We start from the raw sequence: 19,622 nt of genomic DNA, 5'->3' as shown, positions 1-19,622 counted from the left end.
GCGACAAACAATTTTGTATTATGAATTTTTAAGGCCAGACAAGTAATTTGTTGAGGTCAGTTTGTCAAGTCGAGTCTCCTTCATTTATATAGCGCTTTAACAATATAGAGTTTCACAGCAGCTTTACAGTGATAACAGGAGATTACAGTAACAGAGATTGTTTAGGCTTTACAGCAGATCTAGAATAAAGTTATTGTCCAGCTAAAGTTAGTTTTGATTGATTCACTTCCGTTGTAAAGATCATTAGTTATTAACTTAGGGGCCGCTAACACACACCGCTCTCACAGAAAACCCTCAACGCTCCGGCCGCTCATCCGCACTATACAGCGCCCGGTGTCTCGAGAACGCTCTCCCTGAAAGAGGTTCGAAGGTGCAAACGATTATCCGTTATCTCTGCGCAAACCTCAAAAACACAAACCCGCGGAAACGCTGATGGCGCACATGTGTACGTGTTTAGTCTATAGATATGTGCGTTTGAATATATGTGCGCAGGCGTGTAGTCTCTCTTTGCATGTGTGCCGTCAGCGTTTCACAGATTCACGTTTTTGAAGTTTACACAGAGATGATCGCGTTTTAAAAAAAAATTCACCGCTTTCACCTTGGATCCTGTTTCAGAGTGTGTGTTCTCGAGCTCCAAACACTGTGTGTGAATGAACGTCCAGAACATTAAAAGTTTCTGTTTCCTGTGAGAGCGGTGTGTGTTAGCGGCCCCTAAGTTAATAACTAATGATCTTTACAACGGAAGTGAATCAATCAAAACTAACTTTATCTGGACAATAACTGTATTCTAGATCTGCTGTAAAGCCTAAACAATCTCTGTTACTGTAATCTCCTGTTATCACTGTAAAGCCGCTGTGAAACTCTATAGTGTTAAAGCGCTGTATAAATGAAGGGGACTCGACTTGACCTCGCTGGCTGGCCAAGACACTATAGAGCCTGTTCCTCTAGCGAGACGAAGACGGGGTTTCACAGCTCTTACTTCATCCTACCCAAGAGTTTGCATTCTCAAATGTGTGTGTGTGTGTGTGTGTGTGTGTCACATTAGCTTGTTTTATTCCAAGTTAAGATGATGTGTGAGTGATCTGGATAAAACAGGACCCTAAGTATTCATTACATTATTTTCTATACTTTTTTCTAAATTTCAACTAATATTGTGTATATAATAGTAAACACTGACTCAGGTAATATAAAGGGTCATGTCTTATAGATTGGTGACTGCACATGTAAATGTGATTCTGACCTTCTGCCACCAGAGGACGCTGTTGAGTTGCTTCTGAGTAATGCAGATCAGCTGAGCGGCGTTGATTGGTCCAATAACTCAAACACGCTAATGAGTCGGACTGGTGGATTTGTCACCATTACTATCACGTGATCAAACCATCGGCTTGTGTTTGTGAGTCTGTAGAGTGTGTGTGAGTTTACCAAAATAACTATATTTTGGGGACAAATTTGTACCTAAACCTGCCAAAATCCTGCTTTAGGGGCGTCCTCATTTGTAAATATGGTATTAAAATAACGTAATTAAATGTAAAAATGCAGAAAGTTTTGTGTGATGGGTAGGTTAAGAGTGTGTGTGTGTGTTGGGTAGTGTGTTGCCACTCCCTCATCATATTCTTCTTGTCAAACCAGTTTCTCTGGATCTGATGCAAATATGTGTGTTTTTCAGTAAAATGGCGAGAAATGAGTTTCCAAGAGTTCACAAACAACATCTAATCTAACATTGATTCCACTCGACAAAAGTCGTTAATTTATTGGGTTTGGGTTTGGGTTAGGGTTAATTTCGAGTTGTTTACTTCCTCCACAGCACTGTGGTGTGTGTGGCTTCTCTCACATGAAACCGTGAGACACATAGAGACATATAAAGGCATCAGGCAAGCTGAGACTCGACGCGGGGCGGGACTTCACCTGAGTTTCAGTGTCTCCAACATCTCCAGCTCCTCCACACCTGAGACTCCGACTGCGAGAGATGGCGGGAACACTGGGAACACTGGGGATCTGCCTGCTGTTCAGTGGTGAGTGAGCTTTCACTGTTTCAGTCTGGGAATATGTGTGTTTATTTACTCATCAGTTCGGATCCTCGTGCATCAGTCGATTCAGATTCATGTCCGGTGGAGCTTCAGTCGCACAACAAATAACATTAGCTTGAAGAATCACTTCAGGACTCATTTCGTGTTGTGTTGAGTTGTGTTGTGTTGCGTTGAGTGTTGTGTTGTGTTGTGTTGTGTTGTGTTGTGTTTGGCCGGTTCACAATAAAGCTCATAATTAGTCAAACAATCTCTTCCAGAATACAGTGTGAGCCGGTAGTTGTTCATCGTGATCGAGTGATTTATCTGCAGTTCCACAGAACAGCAACTCTTTCCTCTGAGCCAACGCCCAAACGAACCCTTCACACACTCTCACACACACTCACCTGTTCCCCAGCAGCCGTGGCAGAACTCTAGAGCCGCTGGAGTCTCCTGTTTCTCAGATGTTTCAGCGAGACTCGGAGAAGGAGATCTCCCCACTGTCTCCGCCTGTCCTCCTGAGTCCACACTCGATCGTCAGCTTCTGGCTCATTAGTGTCGGATTTATTCTCTCTGTGAATTTAGGATAAACATCTGAGACGAAGATAACACTAACATGAATATAAGGAGAACTCCATTAAGTCTTGTGATATGTAACATGAGCTGTAAAAAATGTAATTCATTTACATACCTTTTCGTCAAAACTTTACAAATATGTCAGTCTAGCCTCAGGCTGTTCCTGTCAGAGGGTTTGGAGTCATAAAGTTCATGTTTCTAAAAGAATGTCTTCTGCTCTCCAAAGCTGCGTTTATTTGTTCAAAACACAGTAAAAATTGTGAAATAGTATTCTAATGTAAATCATCTGTTCTCTATGTGAATATACAGTAAAGTGTAATTTATTCCTGTGATCAAAGCTGAATGTTCAGCATCATTACTCCAGTCTTCAGTGTCACATGATCCTACAGAAATCACTCTAAAATGAGGATCTGATGCTCAAGAAACATTTGATTATTATCAGTGTTGAAAACCGTTCTGATCTTTGTTGAAACCGTCATGCATTTTATTTTTCAGAATTCTTTGAATTAAAAAAAAAAAATCTTTTGTAACTTAATTTATATAAGTCTTTGCTAACAATTTTTGGATTATGCAATGCATCCTTAATGAATAAAAGTACCAAAAAACTAATGACCACAAACTTTTGAATGGTAATGTATTACAGTTTCAACAAACATATTAGGAAGTAAAAGGTTTTCGTGAGTGAGTCAGTGAGTGAGATGTGTTAAATGTAAACTCACTGTAGTTCATCAAGTGTGTGTGTGTGTGTGTGTGTGTTTCACAGGAGTGCGGGTCACTTCTTCTGCCATGAGTGTGACAATCTCAGCTAAAGAATATAAGATTGCCAGAGGTGAAGATGTGACGATAGCCTGCAGATTTACACCCCAGCCGAAGGGCGAAGACGTCCAGGTCACGTGGACCGCAGCTCCAAATGTGCCGGGAGATCCAGTGGTACGGAAACACACTTCAGCTTCAGCCAGCACTGATTCCAGACCTCGTGTCCTGTGTGTTCATGTTGTGAACTGTTGTTTTCACAGATCAAAATCGTCAATTACATCAATCCCACTTCAATTAAGGTGCATACGAAATATAAAGGCAGGGCAAATCTATTACAAGATATCCCGAACGGAGTAGCCGACCTGCAGCTCCTGAAGGTCACCAGCGCAGACACGCGCATCTACGAGTGTGGAGCTGAGAATGTGGATAATCTGGAGGACGGTGTGTCTGCCACAACCAAACTCACCGTCTTGGGTAAGAGACTCACACTCACTCACTCACTCTCACACACACTCACACACACACACACACTCAGATCTTCTGGACACTTCGGAGAGATTTTTAAAGAAGTCTAATAGTGTCCAAACACAGCCCTGACGTCTAAAGCAAGGCAACATTTGGGCTGTCAGTGAAAGTTTAATAGACGTCTAACCCATCGCCCAAGAATAGACTAATCATTTAATTTCATTTACCGAATTGATGAGTAGTCTATTCTTGGGCGATGGTTTTTTGATTGTTTTATTTTGTCATTGCGTTGTCTTGATTAAGGCATATTATTGTACTGTTGACTGCATTATCATATTTTTCTATTCTACTTAAATTGTATTTATTTAAATGAAATGTTAGTTTGCACACAGCTATATGTGATGGTACCATAAGGAGTGCTTCAGTTTCGCTATACCTTTGTATAGTGACGATAAAGAATGTTGAAAGTTGACGCGTGTGAATGACGTCTTGGCCGTGACCCTGTTGTGTTCAGTGGCTCCATCGCCGCCCATCTGCAAGATTGAAGGGAAGGCAGAATACTATGAGGACATCAAACTGACCTGCGTCTCGGAGGAGGGAACGCCGACACCGACCTACAAGTGGCAGAGATACGACACCAACAACGTCCCTCAGCCGAACCCGCCCAAGGCCACTGACGGTACGTGTGTCTGCGTGTGTGTGTGAGATCAAGCTTAAATATGTAGTTCACCCAAAAATGACTCTCCCACAAGTCATGACGAACACAATCAGAGTTATATTAAAACTGTCCCGGCTCTTCCAAGCTTTATAATGGCAGTGAATGGGCACCATATTTTTGAAGTCAAACTAACAGCGCTGGGCAACAAACTCAAGCTCCTCCCACATTTCTCTTTAAATATTCTCGTTTTAGCCTTTTAATCGTGACTGGTGTTTTGTTTTGCCCTTTCCTCTGCGCTTCCTCGTTCGTTATTACATCATGCGTCGGGTCAAGTGTTACTCTGTCACCGGAAATCAATGCGTACGGCCGTCTGCTACTTTTATGATGGACAGATGCACTTTTATGATGGACAGATGCACTTTTATGATGGACAGATGCACTTTTATGATGGATAGATGCACTTTTATGATGGACAGATGCACTTTTATGATGGATAGATGCACTTTATGATGGACAGATGCACTTTTATGATGGATAGATGCACTTTATGATGGACAGATGCACTTTTATGATGGATAGATGCACTTTTATGATGGATAGATGCACTTTGTTGAACTTCAAAACAGAAACAGCCATTATAAAGCTTGGAAGAGCCGGGCATTTTTTAATATAACTCTGATTGTGTTCGTCTGAGAGAAGAGTGTCATACACACCTAGGATGGCTTGAGGGCGAGTAAATCATGGGGTAATTTTCATTTTTGGGTGAACTGTCCCTTTACACCCTGTTTTCCTGCATCACATATGTGTGTGTGTGGTCTCTCCTTAGTAAACGGAGCTTTGTCCCTCTTCAATATTACCAAAGAAACATCCGGTTTCTTCGTCTGCACGTCGTCCAATGAAATCAGATCTGCAAAGTGTAATCTGACCCTGGCCATCATGCCACGTAAGAACAGCAGCTTTCCCGAAGACCTGATCAGCTGTGACTATAGTCCTGACTAACTAAACCAGCTGTTCTCTGTGTCTTAACCCCGGCTAGCGTCCATGAGCATGGCGTCGGTCGGCGGGATCGTCGGAGCCGCTGTGGCCGTAGTGGTCGTCATCGGGATCATCTGCATCTGCTGCTATTGCTGTCGGAGGAGGGAGAAGCCTGAGGAATACGCCATGGGGTACGACAGCACAACACCAACATCTCATCCAGTGTGCTGCGCGGATGCTAACCTTTATTCCTCTGTGTTTGGCAGGACTCCTGAAGGAGGAGAGTTCACAGACAAGGATCCTGAGGGGAAAGAAGATGCTCCGGAAGAACTCGTCAGCTACGAGGAAGAGCGCCGCGTGAAAAGCACCAACAGACTTGATCTGCCGGACGACCGTAGCGAGAGGAGCTACGACCGGCGCAGCGACTACACCGACCGCCGAGACGATCCCAGCGACCGACGTGAGCGCTACGATCGAGATGATCGCTATGACGACCGCCGTGACCGTGACCGCGACCGCTACAGTGATCGCAACGACCGCTACGATGACCGCCGTGACCGTGACCGCTACGATGACCGGCGTGACCGTGATCGCTACGATGACCGGCGAGGTCGTGACGATGACCACTACGACAGCGACCGCTACTCCGAGCGCTACGACAGCCGCGACAGACCTCCTAGCGTTCCGCCCAATAAACCCAAAGACCCGAGAATCTGAGGTCAGCAGACACTGATTCATTCCTCAGACACAGAAGCCAATCATAACAAAAGATTCATGATCTGGTACATCATAATTATGACATAAAAACATTCATATTTAGACAAAGTCGGAATTGACACACTAAGTCAAGTTTTTGATTAAGATTTACCAAAGCATTGCAACAACAAAAGTTTATCCTCATATTCTGAATATTAGATTTGATAGAATAAAGTGCTTAATAAATCCAGCCGACACACACTCCTGTCGCGGACGAGTCGTCCAGTGTGTGGCTGTTCTGGCTAATGTGAATGTCCTGATAATGGACGAGGCGTTGATGTGTGTAGTTTGACTTCACTGCTGGTCATGTGTTCTGAAAGGCCATTACTGTATTGATGTCTGCGTTTCAAAGCCCCTCGTCTCATATTTAAGTGGCTTTCTGTATTTTTACTCTTTTTGTGTCTCTGTTGATGTTTCATCTGGGTTTTCCTTGAATTTATGTCTTCTTAACCTTAATATTCGTATAGTAGGAATAAATATTGGTGAATCTTTTTTTCAGCCCGTTGCTTTTTTCGTTTTGTATTGTTTCAAGAGAAAACATTCGAGCTTGTGTTGGTGGAATAACCGGTTCCTCCAGAGTTCCTCATGCAGTTGATCTTACATTCATCCGTCGTACAGTGTCGAACTGTGAATCTGAACTGCAGTGGTCAGGTGTAAGTTTAAAATGTTATTATTCTTAAACATTATAGAGAACATCATAGAGAATACCATACATTTTCTTTTTTATGATTTTTATTTTATTTTATTGTATTGATTTGTACATTATGCTGTGTGTTCTGATATCGTTTCCCATGTTGTATATTTTCTAAGATGTTATATAACATTATTAAAGCCATGTTTTTACTCCAGTGAATGTTTCTCAGTGTGATGGTATTATTTAAGATTAGACCTGGCTATCCAATACTGAAATGATCTAATAAAGCACACCATTATTTACAAATTGCAACCCTTAATTTGGGTTCTAATTTGTATTATTTATTTTGTTACATTTTATGTTTTTTATAGTTGTCTGTGTGAATGCCTTGCTGTAAAACTAATTGCCACTGGGGTCATAAATAAAGTTGAAGAAGTTTCTGTATAGAAAGTGTTCAAGTGTTGTTAAACCGCTATTGAACACTGTTATTGCCCACTGAGCCCTTAAAGGGACAGTTCACCCAAAACTGAAAATTGTGTCATCATTTACTCTCCCTCATGTCGTGTAACACCCGTAAGACTTTTGTTCATCTTCGAAACATCTTTTTGATCAAATCTGAGAGATTTCTGTCCCGGCCCCTTATTGACAGCTATGCAACTACCACTTTCACACTTCAAAAAGTTTATCAAGAGATCATAAACCGTCTCGGGTTAAGACTGTAACGCTTGTTTCCTGAGAAGGGAATGAGACGCTGCGCCAAAGACGACACTTTTGGGGAACGCCTCCAACGTGAAGCACGTGTGGAACTGGTCCGATCTCGACTGGTGTTGCGTCATGACGTCATGTGACGGCGTATGCTGACGCCACAAAGGGACGCCGGCACACAACAGTGCTTCTGATAGGTCGAGGCAAGTCGTTCTCAGGCACTCAGGAGGTGTGGCAAAGGGAAGCGTCTCGTTCCCTTCTCAGGGAACAAGGGATATAGTCGTAATCTGAGACATTCCCTTTCGAGGGAGCTCATGCTGCGTCAAAGACGACACTTTACATTTACATTTAGTCATTTAGCAGACGCTTTTATCCAAAGCGACTTACAAATTAGGACTAAAATTAAGCGAGTCATCATGAAGAGGCAAAAAACAACAACAACGCAAGAAGTGCTCAGTAGCATAAGCATGATAAGTGAGGTTTTAAAGGGAAAGTTTTTATTATTATTTTTTTTTTTATGAAGTTAAGTGCTCATGGAAGAGATGGGTTTTCAGCTGTTTTTTGAATGTTGTCAGGGATTCTGCATTCCGGATGAGGGTGGGGAGAGTGTTCCACCAGCATGGAACTGTGAATGAGAATGTTCTGGAAAGTGATTTTGTGGCTTTCTGTGATGGAACCACGAGACGTCGCTCGTTGATCGATCGTAGGCGTCTGGTAGGGATGTAGGCTTGTAGGAGTGAGTGAAAGTAGGAGGGAGCTGAGCCTGTGATAGATCTGTAAGCAAGCGTCAATGCCTTGAACTTGATGCGAGCAGCGATAGGTAGCCAGTGCAGAGAGATGAACAGAGGAGTGACGTGGGCCCTCTTGGGCTCGTTGAAGACAAGACGAGCTGCAGCATTCTGGATCATCTGAAGAGGTTTGGTTGCACATGCTGGAAGTCCAGCCAGAAGAGCATTGCAGTAGTCAAGCCTAGAAATGACCAGGGCCTGGACGAGAAGTTGTGTTGCATGCTCAGTTAGGAAAGGCCTGATCTTCCTGATGTTGTGCAGCGCAAACCTGCATGATCGAGCTGTCTTTGAAATGTGATCTGTGAAGGTCAGCTGGTCATCAAACGTTACTCCCAGATTTCTGACCGACCTTGATGGGGGGATCGATGATGAATCTAGCTGGATGGTGAAGTCGTGCTGTAGAGATGGATTGGCAGGGAGGACGAGAAGCTCAGTCTTTGCCAGGTTGAGCTGCAGGTGATGTTCCTTCATCCATGTGGAGATGTCTGCCAGACAGCTTGAGACCCGTGCAGCTACTGTGGGATCATCTGGTTGAAATGAGAGGAAGAGCTGTGTGTCATCAGCATAGCAGTGGTAGGAAAAACCGTGACACTTTAGTAACTGAAATATCCACTGCGCCACACTGACTAGTGCCTGTCCTGGTGTGAAGCTTGCACAGTTGAGGACGAGAGGACTTGAGAACCCGGCGAGGAGGGCAGATCCAAACTATAGTATCTGATGAAGGTGTGCGGGGAGGCTGAGCCGGCACCACCGCCTCTGGAAGGGAAACTCCCGATAGCAGGGCTTTAGAAGATCCCACTCCTCAAGTCTTTTATCAGGAGAGGCGAGGGCATACTGTGCGCCTCATACGCCAAAGAAAGAGCCTTCTACACCCCCCTGCTTATTGTCTGTTTAGAGACAGGGGAACACTTCTTAGGTGACCCGAAACACACAAATAGCTGGTCCTCCTCCACCCGAGGAGCTCGTACATACGCCTCCAGGGCCCGGACAGGGCATGATAGATGTAGCCTTCCTTGGTCAGCCGGTGCAGGATAACAGACTGTACCTCATTAGATGGCAGTTTGGGCATGTAGCCCGGCTTAGGGTGGAGAATGGCCTTTACCCTCCCAGGAGCAACTCGAGGCCAGAGGGAGAAATAGAGAGAGCCTGCGGGTCCCCGACTCTTTTTTGGGATGTTATAACGAGCAGGAAGGCCACTTTAAAAGCAGGAAACTTCTCCAACACCTCGTCAGTGGGTTCGATAGGGATACCCAGGGATAACTCTTCGAGAACCACTGCCAGGTCCCAACACAGGAACCCTGGCTCGGAAGACAGGCCTGATCATCTCATCCTAGATCTAAAACGACGGCGGGGATGAAACGTTTGAATGCGGCTGACTGTCTCTTTGCCTCCTGAAACCTCTCGACGACAGTATTTACGGTGTCGCCAAAGAGGCCAGAAGGTGAAAGATCATTAACATTTACATTTAGTCAGGGCCGGATTATCCATAGACGGGATTGGGCGAGTGCCCTGGGGCACCAGCCAATAGGGGGGCACCAAGTGATTAAGATAATGACTAGACTTTAAAATATTTTTCATGTTTTGTATATATATTATTTTGCTGGAAGAGATGCAGATACAAAATGAACAGTTAATGATACAATATATACAGAGAGAATATTAATTATATCCATAAAGAATTGACCGTTCGCAAAACCCCGCCCTCGAACGGTCCTCGTCCAATCCTAGCTCAGCAACTGTAACTAAGGAGAAAGACCCCCGTGACCGTCAAACATTGCGATTTTCAGCAAGATCGTGAAACGATGCGCCTATGGCACCTGCAAGTCTGACACCAGGTACCCCAAAAGTTTATAGGGAGGGGTCGTTTTTTTTCGCCTTTCCAAAGCCCAAGATCCAAGCGGAAAGATGCCGACAATGGATTAAGACAACCCCGACAACCTCACTCATGGGCGCCAGTTTGGTTTGAAATGTGCTGGGGACAGAGACGCATTCGGAAGTGCATTTTCAGAAGTGCTGGGAATAATGACGCATTATTTATTTTTTTCTCTTTCGCGCAGGTCATGTTTTGAAAGACGATGTCCTGTAGCTTACTAATGTAAATAAATAAAAATGTATACAAAAATGTGATGATGTCCAACTCGTTTTATGAATAAGAAAGCCTTAAGTTTTCAAAAAGCACTTCAAATGTTGTCACCCAGGGGCACTACACGGTGTTAATCCGGGCCTGCATTTAGTCATTTAGCAGACGGCTTTTTTTTAGTCATTTAGCGACTTACAAATGAGGAATACAGCAAGCGAGTCATCATGAAGAGGCAAAAACAATGCAAGAAGTGCTCAAAATACAAAGTTCATGCATTACTTACAGTATTAAGGGTTTTCTGTGAGAGCGGTGTGTGTTAGCGGCCCCTAAGTTAATAACTAATGATCTTTACAACGGAAGTGAATCAATCAAAACTAACTTTATCTGGACAATGACTTTATTCTAGATCTGCTGTAAAGCCTAAACAATCAATATTGTTAAAGCGCTGTATAAATGAAGGAGACTTGACTTTATTCTCGTGTTACGCAGCGCGTTTGAGCTTCAGCGTGAGGTTTGTTCTCGCGCATCAAGCAGGTTTGGTTATGTCCGCTCTTCAGTGTTTATATGTGAATAAAAGCCTAAATTCAATCTATTCGTCATCTAAAGCGATCAAGTCTCTTCAGAAAATTTGGACTAAACCACACTAATCATATCAGTTTTACGATCTCTTTATGAACTTTTTGAAGCATCAAAGTGGTATTTGCCTAGCTGTCAATGGAAGGACAGAAAGCTCTCAGATTTCATCAAAAAGATCTTTATTTGTGTTCCGGAGAATGTCTTACGGGTTTGGAACGACATGAGGGTGAACAAATGATGACAGAATTTTCCTTTTTGGGTTTCCCTGGTTCCCCATGGTTTTGGGCACCTGCTATAGACGCTGAATTAAAAATAATACATTTGAAAAAACATATGAAACAGACAACATGACTGAATAATATTCTTGTTTTGAGTACAGATCAAATCTACCATCATTACGTAGTGTTTTAAACAAAGTGACTTACATTTACATTCACAATAGTCTATTTTACTGGTTCAGAACCCATATGACCCTCGTGTTTAATTAATAGACAGTGCGAAAACATATTTTAAGAAAAACAAATAAACAACAAGTACATTTTGTGTAAGACAAAACTACCTCATGACAGACAGCGTGTGACAACATGCCCCTGTCTCCCAGTCTCCACTACTCATACGCTACTACACCGATAGAAACACTAGAGGGCGAAATCATTATTGATTCAAGTCTAATATCAAACTTCTTGAATTAATGCTCAAGACTATTATGATGGTCTTTAACCTTTTGACCGGTTTAGTGTGGATTTGTAAAAGCTGTTCATATAACGGGAACATTGAAGTATTTAATAAAAATACAACATTTCTAATAGTTTTTTTTTTTTGTTATGTTATTTAGATTTGTATAGTTTATGTATTTGTATATAATAATGAATGGTGATATATATATATATATATATATATATATATATATATATATATATATATATATATATATATATATATATATATATATATATATATTGAAAGTGTGTAATTTTGTTGAAAAGAAAACCCCTCCTTGAAAGTCCTCGGTAACGCGCTCTTGAGGGCGGCGCGCGCCTCCGTTGCTCAGACCCGTTACTCACGAGACGCAGAACAGACGGACGGAAAATGAAGCGAAAAACACGAGGAAAACACGGTCGCAATTCTGCTACGGGTCACGAAACAAAACGATTTAGAAGGATTTCACTCGTCAGATGCTGGATTTCACTCGTGGCGTTCACAGGTGCGTCACTTTCTGAGAGTTTGGAGAAGTTGAGCAGCAACAGCAGGTTGTTTTCACTCTTCACACTGTTTACAGTTCAGTAACTCCACTAACTCTGCTTTGATTCGGGAGGGAATCTTTTAGTTACATTTAGTGACATTTAGTGACATTGTAGCGGCTCTTAGAAGCTCTAATGTAAATGTGACGCACTGACGCCTGATAATTATCAGCACATTCACTTCATGTGATTCACGGTCATTTTAAGGTTTGTTTTGGTTTATTTGGTAAGTTGGTCCGTGAGCGAAATACAGGAGATGAATATTGCATCTGCATTCACTGTCTTACATAAATCAGCATTAAATGATCATCTTCAGTAGTTGAAATAGTTAAAGCTGTTTCAGCAGTTGTTTGATTACCATGGTAACGGTGTAAAACTGCTTACAAAGCAGTACCTCAGTGTTTGTGTGGGGGTTTCTGAGCTTAACTGTAATGATGTGGGTTGATGTCTAACTAAAGCCTCTGTAATCAGGAGCAGAGCTGCTTTAACCCTGAGACTCAGTCAAATCAGTGCCAACTGTTACAGTTACAGCTCAGGTCTGTTACAGTTAGCCCACAATTCAGGTGTGTTACAGTTACAGCTCCACTCAGGTCTGTTACAGTTACAGCTCAGGCCTGTTACAGTTACAGCTCTGCTCAGGTGTGTTACAGTTACAGCTCAGGTGTGTTACAGTTACAGCTCAGGTCTGTTACAGTTACAGCTCCGGTCAGGTGTGTTACAGTTACAGCTCAGGTCTTTGACAGTTACAGCTCAGGTCTTTGACAGTTACAGCTCAGGTCTGTTACAGTTACAGCTCAGGTCTGTTACAGTTACAGCTCAGGTCTGTTACAGTTACAGCTCAGGTCTGTTACAGTTACAGCTCAGGTCTGTTACAGTTAGCCTACAGCTCAGGTCTGTTACAGTTACAGCTCAGGTCTGTTACAGTTAGCCTACAGCTCAGGTGTGTTACAGTTACAGCTCAGGTGTGTTACAGTTACAGCTCAGGTGTGTTACAGTTACAGCTCAGGTCTGTTACAGCTCAGGTCTGTTACAGTTACAGCTCAGGTCTGTTACAGTTACAGCTCCACTCAGGTCTGTTACAGTTACAGTTCAGGTCTGTTACAGTTACAGCTCCGCTCAGGTCTGTTACAGTTACAGCTCCGGTCAGGTGTGTTACAGTTACAGCTCAGGTGTGTTACAGTTACAGCTCAGGTCTGTTACAGTTACAGCTCCACTCAGGTGTGTTACAGTTACAGCTCCACTCAGGTGTGTTACAGTTACAGCTCAGGTCTGTTACAGTTACAGCTCCGGTCAGGTGTGTTACAGTTACAGCTCAGGTCTGTTACAGTTAGCCTACAGCTCCACTCAGGTCTGTTACAGTTACAGCTCCACTCAGGTGTGTTACAGTTACAGCTCCACTCAGGTGTGTTACAGTTACAGCTCCGCTCAGGTCTGTTACAGTTACAGCTCAGGGGTGTTACAGTTAGCCCACAATTCAGGTGTGTTACAGTTACAGCTCCACTCAGGTCTGTTACAGTTACAGCTCAGGCCTGTTACAGTTACAGCTCTGCTCAGGTGTGTTACAGTTACAGCTCAGGTGTGTTACAGTTACAGCTCAGGTCTTTGACAGTTACAGCTCAGGTCTTTGACAGTTACAGCTCAGGTCTTTGACAGTTACAGCTCAGGTCTGTTACAGTTACAGCTCAGGTCTGTTACAGTTACAGCTCAGGTCTGTTACAGTTAGCCTACAGCTCAGGTCTGTTACAGTTACAGCTCAGGTGTGTTACAGTTACAGCTCAGGTCTTTGACAGTTACAGCTCAGGTCTTTGACAGTTACAGCTCAGGTCTGTTACAGTTACAGCTCAGGTCTGTTACAGTTACAGCTCAGGTCTGTTACAGTTAGCCTACAGCTCAGGTCTGTTACAGTTACAGCTCAGGTCTGTTACAGTTACAGCTCAGGTCTGTTACAGTTAGCCTACAGCTCAGGTGTGTTACAGTTACAGCTCAGGTGTGTTACAGTTACAGCTCAGGTCTGTTACAGTTACAGCTCAGGTCTGTTACAGTTACAGCTCAGGTCTTTGACAGTTACAGCTCAGGTCTGTTACAGTTACAGCTCCACTCAGGTCTGTTACAGTTACAGTTCAGGTCTGTTACAGTTACAGCTCCGCTCAGGTCTGTTACAGTTACAGCTCAGGTGTGTTACAGTTACAGCTCAGGTCTGTTACAGTTACAGCTCCACTCAGGTGTGTTACAGTTACAGCTCCACTCAGGTGTGTTACAGTTACAGCTCAGGTCTGTTACAGTTACAGCTCCACTCAGGTGTGTTACAGTTACAGCTCCACTCAGGTGTGTTACAGTTACAGCTCAGGTCTGTTACAGTTACAGCTCCGGTCAGGTGTGTTACAGTTACAGCTCAGGTGTGTTACAGTTACAGCTCAGGTCTGTTACAGTTACAGCTCCGGTCAGGTGTGTTACAGTTACAGCTCAGGTGTGTTACAGTTACAGCTCAGGTCTGTTACAGTTACAGCTCCGGTCAGGTGTGTTACAGTTACAGCTCAGGTCTGTTACAGTTAGCCTACAGCTCCACTCAGGTGTGTTACAGTTACAGCTCCACTCAGGTGTGTTACAGTTACAGCTCCGCTCAGGTCTGTTACAGTTACAGCTCAGGTCTGTTACAGTTACAGCTCAAGTCTGTTACAGTTACAGCTCAGGTGTGTTACAGTTACAGCTCAGGTGTGTTACAGTTACAGCTCCACTCAGGTGTGTTACAGTTACAGTTACAGCTCAGGTCTGTTACGCCACATTGGACCAGTGTTTATACCATTTTACTGTAGGAAATTATATTCCTATCTCTCCTTACACGTTATCCCATCACATTACTTTTAAGACTTAACTTCTATTTAGAAAGTACACCTGAAACTGTAATTTCAGAATACAAGATACTATTATAATCTGTACTTTGTTACAGAAAAAGTTTCCACAGCAGTTTAATTTGATGAACCACAGAGTTTTAGAACATTAAAAGCCTCTAAAGTAAAAAAAAAAAAATCTAAAACTCTTTCTTATCAAACACATGGTCTGCTCCCTTACTAGTGAACACTCCCTGCTTGCTGCTGTCTTACTCTCTATCTGTCTGTCTGAATCCCACAGGTCATATTTAAACCAGCTGTTTCTGGGTGTGTGTTAGTTTATAAACCCAACACAATCTGAGAGACGCTCCTCTGTTGACTGACTAGAATGACAGCAGATATTCAGAAGCTCAGAGGAAACATGCATGTGTATGTGTGTGTGAGAGTGTGTGTGTGTGGGGGCAGCATATGGAATGTGTTTGATCATAGTTTGAGTATCTGTTTTCAAGTGTTCACCTTGTTCATGTCATGAGGAGTCAAATTTTTGTCAGTGTGGTTCATTTGAACGCGTAATCTCTGTGATGATCTGATAAAGCGGCTGAAGATAATATCAAGTCCCTCCCTACGTTTGTTTCCCTAAAGAAATATGTCACTTAATGGAAGATAAATATGTTGCGGACACTGTTTCACATTTACTAACTGAAGTCTAACAACTGTTGGTGACTAAATGTGTTTAAGCAAGCAGTGTGTGCTGAATCAGCCGCTCTCAGTAATGATGATAATGACAGTGTGACAGCAGACAGAAACACACACTCCACGTCTCACAGTTTCTGTGGTTTATTTGTGATATATGCTCATGTTCTTTATGTTTTTTCTCTTGTCTCGATGTCAGCGGTGTCGCGGGGTGAGGCTGTCCAGGTCTCGGTTCGTGACGAGCGGCGCTTTGCGATGCTCTTCCAGCCGGTGGTCCTGCCGTGTCAGTACACCAGCGTCTCCTCACAGACTCCAGTGGTCCAGTGGTGGTACAAGTCGTACTGTCGCGATCGCACGCGCGACGCCTTCCGCTTCCCCGACACGCTAGCGCTGCACGGGTCCGAGCTCGGCTCTGCGGTGCACCTCGACTGCGGAGACACCGGTCGCACCGTGAGGATCGTGGCGTCGGGTCAGGGATCCTCCATCACTCTGGCTGAGCACTACAAGGGCCGAGACATCTCCATCATCAACAGTGAGTCAGAGCTCAGCTGTCAATCAAACGCTCGACTCTCAGTCTTCTGCTCAGCTGTCAATCAAGCGCTCGACTCTGTCTTCTGCTCACCAGACGAGAGTTTGTCATGACTGTTGAGCTCCATGAGGGTTTCGGTCATAAGATGATTTGTGTGACTTTTATTTATTTGCCCTTTATTTAAGCAGATAAAACTTTCTGAGATTAAAAATCTCTTTTACAGAAGTGACCTGGCCAAGATGAGCAGCACAACATTATCAAAAAAGTAAAATAAAATTAAATAAGATTAAAAAGAAGACACAGAAAATCCCCATAACATTAAAACACATCAACAATTATGACATAAGTTGAAATTATGACTTAAAAAGTCATCATTTTGACTTATCTCTTCATTTTGACTTCTAATTGTATGATAAATGTTTGATCTCATTTAGTGTTCCACTGAAGAAAGTAGAGAGTTAATGATGACCGAATCATTAGTTTAACTGAGCTTTACATGTCTGTAAGCTCACTGAATGCAGAATATTGATTTTTCTTTTTATATTTTGAATGGTTTATTGCGTTCAGTTGATTGTTGAGAGGGAACTTGAGTCGAAGGTCAGATGTGAAGTGTAAATAATACAGATGCATTTTGAGATCTACCATGAGTTACTCGTGACAAAAGAGTCAGTCTGTGTGTCGGATCAGATCCTGCTGCTGTTTAGTGGAGTGAAGCGTTCAGAGACACTAGAGTTTGAATAGAAGTGCGAGACAGGCTCACGATTGATAACATGGCAACACATTTACCCAGCATTCATTCGCTCATTCATTCAGAGCTGAAATACTGCTTTACATTTACTGTGTGAGACAGGAGAGATTCTTGTGCTTCTCCCAGGAGTCTCACACACACACACTCACTCACACACACACACACACTCACACTAACACACACACACACACTCACACACTCACACACTCTCTCACTCTCTCACTCACACGCTCACACTAACACACACTCACACTAACACACACACACACACTCACACACACACACTAACACACACACACACACACACACACACACTCACAAACAAACAAACAAAAACTCACAGACACACACACACACACACACAGAGAACATTCAAAAGTAACGTTTTCATAATGTTTGAAGAATAATACAATGGAATGTTCCTTTAAAGTCGGCATGAAATCAAATTTGACAAATCTTCTTTTTATATGTAATATTGTAGTGTTTATTATAAATGATTTATCTGTACACTTCATTATTTTTTTTAAATTCATGTACCCTTATAAATCTTTAATCAAATACATTACCCTTCCCTCCCCCCTCGAAACGACCTCTCTTCTCTTTCGGTCACGTGCCATGGCGAAAGGGTGCGGCCAGAGCCCATGAGGGTGCGGCTATCGGTGTTTGTCTCGTTTCGCGGGAGGCTCATATAAATATGGGCTGATTCCTGCCTGAAAATTTAGCTGCTCGTCCTCGTTCTCGTCGCCGGGCTCCTCAATAAAAAATCCTTCCTGGGAGGGTAATGGTGGGGGAGTCCGGTGGAGAGAAATCCTCCACAACTGAATGTAAACTGGCATTCCAATCTGCCTCCATTTTGTTTGCAATGCCCAACCTCCAACGATCCAATCAATTCCCGAAGGACGAAATCAAGCCCCGCCCTACATTTTTTTTCTAATTTCAGAAGCCGTTTCACTCGGATGTACATCACAACAAGGAAAAAATGACAATCTCAACTTCCGTTTCATGCCAACTTTAATGTTCACATAAAAAAAAATTTTTTTTAAACGTTTAATAAACTGGAGATTTTGACCATTCAGAAATAATTTAATGGCAAAATAAGCAAAACGTTGTTAGAACTCATTTTTGTTCGCTGGGCCATTGGCTCTGTGATTCAGAACCGGCTCGTGTTTACAATGACTGAATGAAGATGTAAATATGTGAATTTATTCTCTGTTCCCTTAACGGAAATTATGAAGCGTGAATCATAAATCTCACGAACCGACTCAATACACGTGGTAGATGTTCAGAAAAAACAAACTGTTACTCAATTATATTTCAGCATCAACACACATTGATAGACTGGTAGTGAACATAACCTAGCTATTCATTATAATCTACAGCTGAAATGATGAAGGAATATGTAACAAAGTATTTATCGTAATTTTCTTTAATTAGCAAAAACTAATGTCAGACACATATCAGTTCTGCTGTAATGACACAGATGTGAAGTGAGCTCGGACCCTCAGCAGTGAGATTGAGACACGCTGGAGTCACAGGAAGTGCTGCTCATTGTGCCGACCGTTTCCTGTTCCTGACATTAGTCTGTTTACTCACTCCAGCGACTCAGGAATAACCCGATCCCTCCCACATCTCCCACACTTCAACATGTGCATTTGATCCCAAAAGAGTCATTATATCAGTGTCATTTTCTGACTTGAATGTAAGTGTTTTTTTAGTTTATGGTGAGTATCGGTTCACCAGCTTTACCTGTTCATGTTAAATTACTGGAGATAATTATACTCAGGGATTCAGTTACACTCGTCTCATGTGAACATGTCTGATGTTTGAGTCATTATTAAAGAATTTGTTCACCCAAAAATTTAAATTCTGTCATCATTTTCTCTCCCTCATGTCGTTCCAAACCCGTAAGACTTTCGTTCATTTTCAGAAAACAAATGAAGAAGTTTTAGATGAAATCTGAGAGATTTCTGTCCCTCCATTGAAAGTCTATTCAACCAAAACTCTAATGCTTCAAAACACTCTAAATTCTAAATGTAATTTGTGTGGTTAAGTGGTTTAAGTGGTTTAATCCATGTCTTCTAAAGAGACTCAATCGCTTTATTTGTTTTATTCTTTATTTTGCTTTTATTCACATATAAATATTAATCAGTGAACGTACAAAGAGCATCAGATATGGTAAACAGAAGCTCAAACACCAATGAGGTGTGTTTTTGGTGCCTTTGAGCTTCCGTTGACCCCTCTATATGTGAGTATATATGGGTTTCAATTGAGATTCATTAAAATGATGTGCTTTTTTTGGCGTATGGGTTTGGAATGACATTAAGGTGAGAAAATTATGACAGAATTTTCTTTTTTTTTGTGAACTATCCTTTTAATTCTGGATTGACCAGTCAGCATCCAGGACCACATATATACATTTGATTACTATCATTCGAATGAATATTCACAGTTTGAAGCATTACTCTGTCTGTGTGTCTGACTGTCTGTCTGTCTGTCTGTCTGACTGACTGACTGTGTGTCTGACTGTGTGTGTGTCTGACTGTGTGTGTGTCTGACTGTGTGTCTGTCTGACTGTGTGTCTGTCTGACTGTGTGTGTCTGACTGTGTGTGT

The 19,622-nt window shown here is 42.6% G+C and overlaps 2 protein-coding genes across 7 annotated transcripts in view; both read left to right on the top strand.

Annotated features, from left to right (window-relative positions):
* The first annotated feature begins 1,342 nt into the window (after positions 1 to 1,342).
* On the top strand, positions 1,343 to 7,268 carry gpa33a (glycoprotein A33 (transmembrane), paralog a). Of its 4 annotated transcripts, none has more exons than XM_084397698.1 (8): positions 1,343 to 1,393; positions 1,805 to 2,012; positions 3,343 to 3,509; positions 3,596 to 3,809; positions 4,315 to 4,479; positions 5,285 to 5,401; positions 5,495 to 5,624; positions 5,700 to 7,268. In XM_084397698.1, exons 2-8 carry the CDS (start codon positions 1,967 to 1,969, stop codon positions 6,148 to 6,150), a joined length of 1,290 nt encoding a protein of 429 aa, XP_084253824.1. In that variant the 5' UTR covers positions 1,343 to 1,393; positions 1,805 to 1,966; the 3' UTR covers positions 6,151 to 7,268. The 4 variants fall into 4 exon arrangements, with proteins under 4 accessions (XP_084253824.1, XP_084253823.1, XP_084253826.1 ...); XM_084397697.1 differs by having other exon boundaries at positions 1,343 to 1,412; positions 5,700 to 7,266; XM_084397700.1 differs by having other exon boundaries at positions 1,390 to 1,504; positions 5,700 to 7,266.
* A 4,746-nt stretch (positions 7,269 to 12,014) lies between these two features.
* The window catches only part of LOC311285964 (immunoglobulin like domain containing receptor 2), a 24,728-nt gene continuing 17,120 nt past the window's right edge, over positions 12,015 to 19,622 (top strand). For all 3 annotated transcript variants that reach the window (XM_084401883.1, XM_084401884.1, XM_084401882.1), the window contains exons 1-2: positions 12,015 to 12,176; positions 15,934 to 16,266. In XM_084401883.1, the coding sequence (XP_084258009.1) occupies positions 12,062 to 12,176; positions 15,934 to 16,266 (448 nt within the window). In that variant the 5' untranslated portion in view covers positions 12,015 to 12,061. The remainder of the gene's footprint in view (positions 12,177 to 15,933; positions 16,267 to 19,622) is intronic.

Source organism: Rutilus rutilus (assembly GCF_951802725.1).
Source record: "Rutilus rutilus genome assembly, chromosome: 2".
Lineage (NCBI taxonomy): Eukaryota > Metazoa > Chordata > Actinopteri > Cypriniformes > Leuciscidae > Rutilus > Rutilus rutilus.
This window is presented reverse-complemented; position numbering and strand designations above follow the sequence as displayed.

Bases quoted from the DNA above. Each gene is read 5' to 3' on its own strand.
- gpa33a (XM_084397698.1), top strand. From the start codon at position 1,967: ATGGCGGGAACACTGGGAACACTGGGGATCTGCCTGCTGTTCAGTG. The intron at 3,510-3,595 runs GTACGGAAACAC...TTGTTTTCACAG, and splicing joins ATGTGCCGGGAGATCCAGTG to ATCAAAATCGTCAATTACAT. The intron at 5,625-5,699 runs GTACGACAGCAC...TGTGTTTGGCAG, and splicing joins CCTGAGGAATACGCCATGGG to GACTCCTGAAGGAGGAGAGT.